The 14,334-nt window shown below is 32.6% G+C and overlaps 1 protein-coding gene across 1 annotated transcript in view; it reads right to left on the reverse strand.

The window, feature by feature from the left end:
* The window catches only part of LOC128180109 (uncharacterized), a 43,711-nt gene extending 31,499 nt beyond the window's left edge, over nt 1-12,212 (reverse strand). Inside the window, exons 1-4 of the mRNA XM_052847972.1 lie at nt 12,138-12,212; nt 6,574-6,763; nt 6,358-6,468; nt 5,341-5,398 (exon numbers count right to left, since the gene is read on the reverse strand). Coding sequence (XP_052703932.1) covers nt 5,341-5,398; nt 6,358-6,468; nt 6,574-6,763; nt 12,138-12,212 — 434 coding nt within the window. The remainder of the gene's footprint in view (nt 1-5,340; nt 5,399-6,357; nt 6,469-6,573; nt 6,764-12,137) is intronic.
* Nucleotides 12,213-14,334: the final 2,122 nt, after the last annotated feature.

The following is a 14,334-nucleotide window of genomic DNA, read 5'->3' on the forward strand; positions in this document are numbered from 1 at the left end:
GTTTATTATGCCATGATACATAATTTTGCTTCATTTTGTTTAAATGTGTGGTTTTTATTATTGAACTTCTATGCTGTTAAATGCTGTTTTTATAAAGTTTGAATTCGCCGCGTAAATATTGTAAACCTGTAGTGAACTCTTCAGTGCGAGAAGGTGAATTTAAGAATCGGTAGAAATTCGTCAGCTAAGTAATATTTGTAAGTTATTTTCTCTCTAATTATTTAATGACAACAGTTTATATTTTGTTTTCTAGTTTTACATTTTATAAGCGTTATGCATTTCTATACTTATGCGGAATTATCGATCCTTAGATTATAAGCCGTAAAGCGTAAAACCGATCATTGCTGTGTTTTACTACAGGGTGTTTCGAAATATGTTTTTGTATTAATTCACTTTCCATCCGACGTTTAAAGAATAAAGAACTTGTTTTAATTTACGGAATTGTTTCTCTTTTCCATTGGCAACCAGTAGAAAGCCGAGTGGCATCCTACCAAGCTATTCCCCAACTTAATCATATTCATAAACAGAGAAATCTCAGTTTGAAATTAGTAGTATATAATTTTTGAACATGTCATTGATTTTTCTGTTCTAGATTTTAGCAAGTTATATTCTGATATACATATACCATTACTGTGTGCAATAGGTATAAATACTCAGACAAAGAATATCTTTAATTCTGTTGATACTGATTAAATTGAAAGGTCAATTATTGATTTACCATGTATAAAAACAAAACCTTGGGTTGCTGAGAAATCAGTTACATTTTTAAGAACCATTGATATGCACGACTATGAGAGAGTTCTATCCTCTCTAAATAATATTGATGCCAACAATTTAAGCAAATAACATGTAGATGATATCTTTACAAACACTGCTAATTTACTTTTTAACTCTGCTTAAAAACATTTGGCACATCTAAAATTAATTAAAATCATAGTAAAAAACCAAAGAAAACAAAGGACTGGTTCAATACGGAATGTTTTATAGCCCGTAAAAAATATCAAAGATCAAAACGGTTATATAGAAAGTATGGGGTCAATCATATTCAAGGACGAGGTTCGGGAAAGAGAACGTTAATGTAAGAAAATCATGGACCAAAGCATGAAACAGTATACAAAAACTATAATGACAAAAATAAGAAAACTAAGGAGCAGGGAGCCCTAAAAACTACTGGAAAATAATAATAAATAAAAAAGTAAATAAAAAATGTAAGGTTAATATTAATGAATTTTATGAATATTTTAAAAATAAGAATAAGGGTGACATAGAAAGTAACGAATTTGTACCACACGTGGACTCAGATGCAGATGAATATTTGGATGATGTTATAACTGAAGAAGAAGTTAATTAATCAAGCTTTAGCCAATTGTAAAAATAATAAAAGTGCTGGAAGCGATTGTATTTTTAATGAATATATCAAATCTTCAGCCAGTCTTATGTTGCCCATTTATGTAAGAATATTTAATGTTGTGTTTGAAATTGCAATATTACCCGAAGCTTATATTGTGGGTAATACCCTGCCTATTTATAAAAAAAGGTAATGATAATCTCCCAGAAAATTCAAGACCAATTACCCTTCTTAGTTGCATGGGTAAATTTTTACATCTATATTGTCCCAACGGTTAAACACATATGCCGATCAACAAAATATTTTGAATGAGAATCAAGGTGGTTTCAGATCAAATTATTCTACCATAGATAATATATTGACTTTACATTCTTTGATTGAATTATCTTTGATAGCAAAAAAGAAAATGCATAGTGAACTTTATTGATTTTATAGCTGCTTTTGACGATGTATGGAGAGTGGGACTATGGCAGAAGCTTATACAAAATGGTATTGCTGGAAAATGCTTTGATGTAATAGTTAAGATGTATTTGAATGTAAGTCGAGAATTGCTGTACAAATAATTTTTTTGAATATTTTCCATGCAGAATAGGAGTGCGTCAAGGGGAAAATTTATCACCATTTTTGTTTGCTTTATTTCTTAATGATGTAGAATCTTTTTTGATAACTACTAACAATATTGTTGTTTCTACAATATCATATGAAATTAAACATGAGCTTGGGATATTGTTAAGATTGTTGATTATTTTGAAAGCTGATGATAAAATTTTACTCTCAGAAACACCTGAAGATCTTCAAAACCAACTTAATAGTTTCCTACTTCATTGTCAAAAATGGAAACTTGAATTTAATATTGAAAAAACAAAAATAGTTATTTTTACAAAGGGACGGATGAAAAATAATGTGTTTTATTACTATGGTGAAGAAGTTGAAATTGTAAAAAACTTTAAATATCTTGGAGTTATATTTTCGTCATCGGGTTCCTTTATTAAGACAAAAATATACAACTGAAAGAGCTACTTAAGCTATGTATGAGATTCTTAAAAAAGGGTAATCAACTGCATCTTTCTTAAGATGATCAGTTGCATTTGTTTGATAAGATCGTAGTTCCTATACTGTTATATGGTTGCGAGGTATGGGGATACAGTAATGTTGCTATAATAGAAAGAATACATGTTAATTTTTGTAAACAACTTTTTCATCTTAAGTCGCCTACTCCAAATTACATGATATATGGAAAATTAGAGAGAGTACCATTAATTTTACTTATCAAGACAATAATTATTGCATTTTGGTTAACAATTATTCATGGAAAACAGTCAAAATATTGTTACATAATGTATAGTTTACTTTATGCTAAATATGTGAATGGTTAGAAATCCAAATGGCTAAAAAACTCGAAATCAATTTTAGATGACAGTGGGTATAGTAATATGAGGATGAATAACCAAGTAGTTAATCATGATTGGCTAATCAAAAGCTTAAAACAAAAGCTAACAGATTCACTAACAGTTTCAACAAAACTGGGAATCAATCTGCAATAGTTCTTCAAAAGGTGTTATATACAAGTTGTTTACTTATTTAGACTTTAGATGCCAATCGTATGTTAATTGTAATTTAAGTAATTTTATGAAACAAGTTTTAGCTAGATTTTGAACTTCAAACCATAAATTACGTATTTAAACTGGTAAATGTAGATGGAATGACATAGAAAGAAGTAACAGGTTACTATATTTTGTGTTGCACTGTGTTGATGAACGAAAGAGAAAAGTATATATCAAAATGATATCTTTTTAGACCAAATATTTGTACATTTAACGAGCTTTTTTCCTCAAACAATGTGAGCTTATTAAGCAAGTTACGTAAGTTTATAAATATTGTTAGCGAGAAGGCTAAACCTCCAGGTTATTAATCTACATAAAAAATTGTACTTTAATACTTCATAAATATTTTGTAGAGAATCGTTAGAATTGTTTATTTTTTTCTCTACTCACGCATAAAGTATATATTGTGTATATGTTTGTAATATTCTCTATGTTGTACATTACAACCAAAGAGATAAAATAAACTGTTCAAACTGTTCAACCCATATATCTACCCATGCAGTTGGGTTTTTATGTTAATACTAAAGAATAGTTTAAGAAAGCAATGAAGAAAACAATCGGAAACAGTAAATACAACTTAACAATGAACGAAAAATATCGTTCAGAATATTAACACTGTATCATAATAATGTGTAACGTGTAAATTCCCGCGCGTACGGGGGATATCATCTAGTGTGTTTAAAAATTAGCTTTAAAAATCACCAATGCAAATTTAACTTATATTTTGAACACTGAAGCATTGAATCATTATTTTTTGAAAGATGTGGTCTCATAACTGCAACGGTGTGTGCATACAAATTGAATAACGCGTTGCAGTTTCGAGACACATCTTTCAAGAAATAATGATTCAATCCTTATATTTACGTTTAATTTAACTTTATTTGCCTTCGACAAAAAGATTTATCTGTCAAAATTTCTGCCTTATTCTACGAGTAAATGCGCAATAAACCGAAGAGCCATTGGAACAGCCGAATTATGCGGACAGAAATAGTGCACAACACTATACATTTTAACGAGGCCGAGTACAGAACGAGTACGCACGCTTTCGCGCAGCGTTACATTTGTATTGTGACGTCATCTTTTTGCTTGGTTGACGCCATGGCGTGATAGTTTCAACTGCAGATATTCAGCGAAAATTGTTGAAAATATCTCGTTTAATGCGTAAAAATAATGTTATATTGTGGAATAAACATAAATGTCTCGAAGTATAAGCTATATTTAGGCTCGGGTCGAAAACGTGAAGAGGGTTCAGCAAGCCTAGCCTTCTGTCACGTTTTTTTAACCCGCCTAAATATAGCTAAATTCATATATTTCAGACAGTAACCATGTATTTTATATCAATGACCCTTAATATGTGATGTTATATATTTTTTTATTACTTAAATATGTCTGAATGTTTTAATAATACTATTCAGATCACCTTTTCCGCTTTTGTCAAATAAAAAATAGCCATTATCTGACGAATCTGGGAAATTGAGCATACAAAAATCAACTTTGATAAGACCCCTGGAACAAACCAGGAGGTAAAAGGTTTTTTTTATTTGACCATTAGATGCCTTTTAGCAATAACTTTAATATGTAGAACAGAAAAAGAAATCCCTAGGGCAGAAGTTTTGAAAAAATGTAAAAAATATGCAAAATTGATACATTTCAAGCAAAATCCCATAGGGTCCTGTGTTAAAGATTAACACACTTTGATATGACCCCCTAAACAAACGGTGTGGTAAATGTCTTATTTTTTAATCTTAAAATAATAATTATATCAGTAGAAATTCATGTAAAAAGTTTCATCCAAAAATCTAGGGCAGAACAAATTAGACCCGGCCTCGTTAAGTACACAATATTATTTTAAAATCTGTTATTCAGTGAATATAACCCTTGGTAGATATAATAAGATAATTTGAAATTAATTTGAAATTGATTTCATTTAATTGTTAAAAATATTGACACCAATAAATTGTTGATCAGCATAAATATAATATCAGGGTGTGATCTGGTTTGAATCGGCAAGGAGAGTCAGTCATGTTTTACGAGAAATACTTTCAGTATTTATACGTACCAGATCTGGTGATTGGGTCTTCTGTGTTATGCGTAAATATTACTCAAATCGATCAATGCAATTCAATAGGGCAAAAGAAAGTGAATGTGAATATACTACTTTATCATTACTTTTAAAAACGAACATATTTTCACAGTTACCCGTAGAACTTGGCATTCAAACAGACGCTTTCTCTGAGCAAAGTTTTAAATCGTTTCTATAAATGTACATGTACAAAGCGTCTGGATGACCATGAATAGTTTATAATACACGTGAATCAGCATTAAAATACGGTTAATTAACTAACCGACCGTCCTCTGGTGGTAAAAAAAAACCTGAAGCCGTCTTACCTTTTGCAACTAGGTTCAGCAGAGAAACACCCATTTTCAATTTCCATACAACTCGGATCTGTAGACATTTTGAATAATTTTGATATAAACTTCATGACATTTCTTTGTATAAAAATAAAAAAGTTTTAATCAATCATAGACCTAACAACAAATGATTGATACTAAACACCATGGTATATGTACTAGTAGATGAATATACAGCAGGGAATATAAATCAATTACTGTAGTATTCAAGTACCATAATACAGGAGAAGAGGATATATCTTGGCGTCATGTTTTCCAATAGTCTTACACTAAACGCTACCCCTAATAATTGTGTCTTTTGGAACTTTACATTTTTAACCCCCCCCCCCCCCCCCCCAGGAAGGGAGAGCTACATTATTGCAGTTAGCCCGCCGTGTAGCCTAAACCCCTGACCAGGAGCCATGAATTTCACCATTTTGGTAGAGGGCTTCATGGACATCATAACCATGAATGTTGTTTTTCTCAAATATGAATAAGAAATAAAAGATTGAGGGGGTTATCTAATTAAGATTTAATACATTTTCATTATATGGCCATATTGATCCAGCCCTGGGGCCTTAACCTTGATACAGGTGGCACGAATTTCACAATTTTTGTAGGGAACTGTATGGACATCGTAACCATTAAGTTAGGTTTTTTTCTCAAATCGAAGACTTAAAAATTTGTGCATATTTAGCCCCACTCATGAGGCCCCGGGGGATACATGTATTAAGGTTATGAGATTATTATTTACAATTATGGTTCCCTTTATCCTATATGTACTTTAAACCAAAAATAGTAGCAATTGGTCGTTTAGCTTTTAGAAAAAAGCTATTAACGAAGACGGACGAATACCGATTGCAAAATGTCACCTGAGTAACTCAAGTGATCGAGAAAATAACAGTTAAACTTGTATATACCGATTAGAGCAGTTGTGGTTGTTCTGAGTTTTTAAAAGAGTGGTATTACAATGAAAAAATTAAACCATTAAGTATATGAAGATCGTTTACTTACGAACATATGTTTCAGAGGAGAAATATTTCAATTCAGGGCATCCATGTGTAAATTTGCGGCAGTTATATGAATTAACTCTAGAGACGCGTTTGTCCAAGTATAAACAGAGATCTACAACGAAATAGAACATCATGGAATGAATCAATTGTCTTGTTGAATGCAAGCAAATTGCACATTTAGTTTATTAACAAGAGTGTTAATATTAATTTTCCTTACCTTCTTTAACCAGTATTCGTGGATATATGTAACAAAATTCTAACAAGTCTGTAAAGTTTTCGTTTGGTGTACACATGTATCCATTTTTCTCCGTGCAGTTGATAGCAGAGGACCTGTTTATCCACTCTGCTTGATTTCCAGGGCATTTTTTTGTTGAATATACCGGGAACTCGTAACCTTTCAGCTTTCTCTGAATAATATTAAATCGTATTGTTAGTAATGTTTACATTCTTACTACGACTTTATGTTTTTGCAATGATATTTTAATACAAGAGCTTTTTCAAAGGCCCAGGGGCAACATTGCCTACGTGAGTAACATTTGTCATAACTTTGACGAGCTTGCGGCAGTGCTTGTAATCGAGGACAGGCTACATGTATCTAATGTCTTATACATAGAGTAGTATTTCAGTGCTGTGTTTTATTAGTCCACTACCGCTTTCACCGGAGGGGACTTAAGCTTGCCTCTGCGTCCGTCTGTTTGTCCAACATCATTTCTAACAAACAAATAAGTTCTTTCTAAAAGTGTCAAGTATGGTGTTCTAAATTTAATCGGCAGTTTTTTACACTTGAGTGAAAGCTCAAGTGTGCTATTCTGATCACATTTTGTCTGTCGTCCGTCTTATTGTCTGTCTGTAAACTTTTACATTGTCAACATCTTCTCAAGAACCACTGGGCCAAACTCAAACAAACATGGCACAAAACATCCTTAGGCTAAGGGGATTCAAAGTTGTGAAAATTAAGGACCATGCCCTTTTGCAAAGGCAGATGATTAAGAATTATTGAAAATATTCGAGAATTTTTCAAAAATCTTCTTCTCAAAAACCACTTGGCCAGGAAAGCTGAAATTTGTGTGGAGGCATCCTCAGGTTTAGTGTGGCTTTAAAGTTGTATAAATCGTGACTCCTGGGGAAATGATGAGGCCGCATTGGGGCGGGGGTCGAATTTTTACATAGGAATATATAGAGTAAATCTTTAAAAATATTCTCATGAACCATTTGGCAAGGAAAGTGTAAGCTTATGTGAAAGCATCCTTAGGTAGCGTAGATTCACGGTTGTGAAAATCATGACCCTCAGGGGTTGGGTGAGGCCACAATGGGAGTGGGGTGAAATTTTAACATATGAATGTGTAAAGTTAATCTTTAAAAATCTTCTTCTCAAGAACCATTTGCACAGGAAACACAGGAAAGCTTAAACTTGTGTGGAAGCGTTCTACGGTAGTGAAGATTCAAGGTTTTGAAAATCATGACCCCCAAAGGTAAAGTGAAGCCACAATGAGTGTTGAATTTTTTACACAGGAACATATAGAGTAAAACTTTAAAATGTTCTTCTTGGAAATTATTTGGCTAGGAAAACTTGAAAAGTGTGTTGAAGCATTCTCAGGTAGTGTAGAGTCAAAGTTGTAAAAATCATTAAACCCAGGGTAGGGTGAGGCCACAATGGGGGGGGGGGTGCATTTTTACATATGATTATATAGAGAAAATCTTTAAAAAATCTTTTACTCAGAAACCATCATGCCAGGAAAGCTGAAACATGTGTAGAACCTTCCTTTATGTAGTGAATATTCAAAGTTTTGAAAATCATGACCTTCGGGGGTAGGGTGGAGCCACAATTGGGGTAAGGGATTCTTTGAATAATCAAGAATATATTGAATAAAACTTTTAAAACCTTCTTCTCAAGAACCATTTGCCCAGGAAAGCTAAAACTTATGTGGAAGCATCTTCAGGTAATGTAGATTAACGTTTGTGAAAATCATAACTCCCGAGAGTATGGTGGAGCCACAAAGGATGATTGAAGTTTTACATAGGAATATATAGAGTAATGCTTTAAAAATCTTCCTCTCAAGAACAATTACACCAGGAAAGCTGAAACGTGTGTGGAAGCATCCTTTGGTGGTGAAAATTTAAAGTTGTGAAAATCATGACCCTTATGGGTAGGGTGGGACCTCGATGGGGAGGGTGGTCGACTTTTTACATAGAAATTTGTAGAGTAAATCTTTAAAAAAGAACCATTTGCGCAGGAAAGCTGAAACTTGTTTGGAAGCATCGCCAGGCAGTGAAAATGTAATGTTTATTCAAATAAAGATTCCCGAGGGGGGGGGGGGTGTAGGATGGGGTCACAAGAGGGGGGGGGGGACAATTTTTTACAAAGGAATATATAGAGAAATATCTTAAAATCTTTTTCTAAAAAATCATTTGCCTAGAAAATCTGTAACCTTAGTGAAAGCAACTTCAGATAGTGTAGATTCAAATTTGTTCAAATCACAATCTTTAGGAGTAGGGTGGGGCCACATTAGGGATTCAGTTGTACAAAGAAAAACATTTTTATTATTCACAAAAACTGAAATGTTATTTTATATATATGCTTTTACTTATATGTAAGCATTTTTATATATTGCTGATTCTTTAAAATTGTTTAAATTTGCCCCTTGGCGATTAATGGGCATTACAAGGGGTTCAGAGTTTGATGTAGATTTATATTCTGTGTATAAACAATTGTAAAGGGTCTTTTTGAGAACTGCAATATTGAATGTGATATGACTGTAAAATCATCCTTTTAAAAAAGAGACATAAGAACATTCAGAGGGAAACAATTTGTTTTATACAGGATCTACATATATTATACAACAATGTCCATATATTTTGCATAATAACTCCATGAAGCTGCTTTTATCATGCCTATTGTTGCTCAGGTGAGCGATGTGGCCCGTTGGCCTCTTGTTTGTTTTTTTGTAATATTACACTCGGGTTTGTTATCGGGTATGGCTGTTTAACTCGTGGTACAGCAGACGGTACAAAATGATACTGTGCATTGTTTTCACATATTTCTACAAGCGAATACTTAATGAAACAGCGAAATTACAGGAGATAATATAATACAGCATTATTGTAAATAATAGCATTTATGTAAGTTGTGATATGTTATTTTTATGCCAGTACCAAAATAATATTCTATACATAATATAATTGTAATTCTTATTTTCGAGTATTTTTGAGCATTTAGCTGATCTTCTTTAATTGTCTACATTAGCCAATCGGAGTGCGGCGTTTAGTCGCGCGATGTTTTGACTACGTCATTTTAACTGTCAGCTGTCAACAAGTTTGTAAATACCGCAATCAACCCACCCTCCTTCCCCTTCATCACCTTTGTAGTTGGGGATTTATTTTGCACTGTATTAGACACATGTAGTTGCTGTTGATGTGTGAAATGCTGTTTTTGTTCAACAATATTTTTGTTGTATGTATATTTGGTACATGTTGATATTGTATACATTTTTAATTAATATGGGGGAGGTCATTTGCTCACCTTTTATAACTTACATTCAATGTCTGGTAATTGATTTTATTACTGTTTGAAGACCTCCCCTTATTGCCTAATTTTTCTTATTAGCAAAAATAAATGGCAGTATATACACACAACCATGTTTTATGTTCATAAAATATGTTCAAGGATATCAATCCTTGCCAGATCAACAATATTACATAAAGAGTATTATTTTACCCAGTTTGTTTTTAATTTCGACGATTACAACTGTATTGTTTGAATATCCCCTGTTCTTTATCTCATACAAAGTATAACATCTCGTTTAGTAATACATGAAATAGTTCTGAAATAGTTGTATTCTTTGAAGCTTTCATAAAACAATACAAACCGGTAGGGGGCTTGTATTGCTTGTGCAATATTCTCAGAATGCTTGTTTTATTTATGGCTGAGTACAGGCAGAGCACAACCTCTTTACGAAGCAATACCCGCCTATTTATTCTAATTTAATTTTCAAGTTTTCATTGATTTCTAGACTAAGTCCATTGCTTTATATGCCTATAAAGATTTTACTTCTGATCTTAATTTGACTTCCTTATTAAAAATAATATTAATGTGCTCATAAAATAGGAGAAAATACAGAAATTAATCAGTCTTAACCAGAGTAACAATCTTAAGTTTTGTTTTCTCAACCCCCCCCCCCCCTCTCAAAGAGAATAAGGCTTAATCTCTGATATAACAGCTGGTATATCATGAATTAGCGATAAAACATTTGGTAAAAAGCAACCCCCTAAACTAATAAACCTTAAGCATTTGTAAACTCAAATAAAATATAGATATACACCACTGTCATTCATGTGTAGTAGTAATATATTGACATTCTCCATTTTTTGAGAAAATAAGAGTAGAACAAAATGTATGAAATACTATGTGATGGGACCGAAATTCTTGATCTCTTAAAAACAACTAAAAGGGTTCCTGGGCCACATCCCTCACCTTGCCAATAGTTTTGGGCATCAAATTCTAAAATTTAAGATGTTTTATCATTTTCATGTTGAATTTTAAACCCTTGTGGAGTTGTGGAGATCCTGTGTTGACCTCGGGGTCATGTCTTTAACAATTAGTAATACCATCTGAGGATGCGTGCATAGTAATGGCATTGTACATGTATGTAGCTTTTGTGAAGAAGATTTTTAAACATCTTTTTGTATATTTCTGTGAAACTCCTCTTGGGATCCCTAATTGATCCGGGGGTCTCGGATTCAACAATTTTGAATCAACACTTTCTGAAGATCGTCGTATAATAATCACATACAATGTAGGTTTGTTGTTCTGAGAAGATTTTTTAGCATGTTAAAGTATTGGTCGTTTGATATTATGTGCAGACTTGTATTGTTATTACTCCTTTGGTTTGGATAAACACCAAGCTTCTCAAATTACAGGGACATACCAGAACGCCTAATTCGCACATCCACTGATTGTGATGCGCAGAATCAAAGCCACGTCTTGTCAGAACGCAGATTTACACGACTTCACTGTTCAAGGCAGTGGATTTATGATAAACACCCATGTTCATATTTCCTTTTTTGTTTCAAACTACCATCATGCATAATTATCAGTTTTTAATTTCCATTGATTCATTTGAACTATCGCGTTTATGGTACATTTTAAGAAAACACTACATCCAGTCAAAATGTAACCATATTTAATAAGCAACAAAACAGACTGTATAAATCAAGCTGGAATCAGCCAACCGTACCTTTCTCGACCGGTAAGAAACAAGTACCCCGGCTGAGAGCAGTTGAGAAACGATTGATTAAAAATATGGGGACAAAGTCTTTTTTGGAATTAATGTTAAATTCACTCAATTAACCCGGTCATTGTAAGTTTCTTTAAAAAGTAAGTTACAGCCGATATGTTTTTTCGATCACTCGCGTATCTTTCTTTTCTCATCTTAATTGTCGCATTTTACCCTTTTTTGATAAACAGACTTAGATATCATTCCAAACTTTCTGCATATTACGAAGTATAATTTAACTGACCAATAACACCATACTACGAAATTCATTTCTATGCATTTCTTTTATGCATTGAACGATTTCAAACGTTAAACAGTATAACGAATTTGTTTGCAAAATCACGTACTTCCAATAAAATAATATTATTTATCAATATTATACATGTACATAACATGAAGAATGACTATGATGTGAAATTTCAGATAATGATACTAGGCTACATTTTGTCCGGGTTTGTCTCAGTTTAGATTAAAACAAATCACAGTTCTGTATAAAAAAGATACTTACACACTCGAGGAGCAGGAGAGTAGAGAAAAGATATGTTCCAAAAAGCATAATGCACAGTTGCGTGTGATGAGCCATTGTTTCTATTCAGCTTCACATTAACAAAGTCCTAAAGCAGAAGCGGGCTTTGGGACAACGCCTAGCCTTTAATGCGCATATCTGAAACCAAATATGGTTTATAAATAGACCATGACTCGTGATTCTAGTTTTCACCGAATTTGGGCAACAAAAGGGGAATAGTATATGATGTGAGTCATATATTTAAAATGGTGGCCGCCAATATTTTGCAATTTTAATTGTTTCAGTGGTTTATATGACGATATTTTCACTATTTTAAATTAAAATATAATGACTTAATATATATAGTTATTTGTCATGTTTTCAACAAATATTCCGATTCTACCAAATCAAAATCGGAATAACAATCCATTAACCGTTTCCCTATCATCTTTATGACTCCGAATTCAAATTCTATATAGGTTGTATCCAACGATAATATATGGTAGTTTTATTTTAGATAAAACATACTACAAGAGAACTGAAACTACATTTAACTTTTATTTATTGCTTGTAGCTCACTCTGACTAGTGTGAATACGTATTGAATAAATAAAGATATACAAACATAATTAGTAATTGTTTTCTATAAACTATTTATAGTCGTTATATAACGTATATGTATAGTCCTACTACAGCGTACTGTGTGCGAGAGTGGCAATTTTGCAGTAAAGTGCTAATGATAATTTAATAATAACAGTTTTTCGTATATTATAAATGAAGATCTAAATAATCAACAAGGCATTTTCGTTTGAATTTTAAAGAACTACATGTGTAGTTATTGTGTTAATCTGGGAACATACAGTTTAAAACGACAAAATATGAAATATCCGTTTTGGTTTTCATTTAAAAATATCACATTTTCCGCCCATCAGCCTTCGAGTTGTTAAAAGGAATGTGTCAGTGTGCATGACGGCATTCACCTTAACCACACACCAAGTCAAAAAGCATTGAATTTCACAATCTCGCATCTCTCTCATGCGCCGCAATAAAATGTTAATTCATACCCCAAAAACAAGGAGGTATTTGTGTTACCATCGATACAAGTACCTGTTCTGAATAAACCAAAAATATTCAAGTAAATCGATATATGTAATATGTAAAACATGCATATGTAAAAGTGTTGGTTATATACATTGCGAACAATGATTAGGGTTCTGTACACACAGGTGCTTGAGAACAGGACCGACCACCCCCTCCATCCCCCACTCCCAAGTATCTAGACCCCCGGGACGAATTTACTAAAAATTTTCTTGACATATTCATAATCAAATGTATACATTCCCTGCTCAAAATAACTTAAAACAAACATTTTGAAAAAAAAATATCTCCTCTAGATATAATACAACAAGGTTGGAACTTCGTCTGCCAACCGAGGGGTACTGGCGATGAATATTTGTTGAAGTGTGCTATTAAACTACGTTTTCCAGTAAAAACGGTGGGCAAATGTCGTAGCCTGATAATTCCCTCCACTGAATATCTGCATGTTTTTGTTTGTTGAAAAAAATGGCTTGTATACAACTAATTTAATCTTTAAACGTGCAATAAATTAGTTACCCATCGAAGGGAAATATTTAGATTTCCGATACAAAATTAAGTTTGATAGTGTCAATTCTACATTAAGACACACAACAAAATCCGTTTATAGCTCAACTTTTGTCGGAAAAACTCGAGGAATAAAAATTGCTATTCATATTTAAAGAATGTACAAGAAATTCAAATAAAACTAAGTAACTATTTGCCATACGAACAAAAAAAACTGGTTGTCTTTGATTTTAAAGGACTATAACAGTTTTTTGAACCATTATACCATATATATCATTATTTGTCGGTGTAATGAATAATCTATTAAACTCAAAAGCATTATTTAATGTCAAAAAATGTCATAAAAAGATGTACATTTTGGGAACTACATTTTTAAACGTATGCACTTAACATATACCTTTATATAAATATAGTACAGGATTTTGGGGTTTTTTTCCCTGTTCATATATTTACACCTTTGTATACATCTCTTTTGTTATATGTCGCTGCAAAATATTGATTCCCTTTTAAAATATTGAACCTGGGGTTAAAAAAAATAGTATAGTTGCGAAATACTGTTCACCCCTTTTCTTTTTGACAGGAAGTTTAAGATATTATGG

The sequence above is a fragment of the Crassostrea angulata genome, chromosome 4 (genome assembly GCF_025612915.1).
Source record: "Crassostrea angulata isolate pt1a10 chromosome 4, ASM2561291v2, whole genome shotgun sequence".
In the NCBI taxonomy this organism is placed as follows: Eukaryota; Metazoa; Mollusca; class Bivalvia; order Ostreida; family Ostreidae; genus Magallana; species Magallana angulata.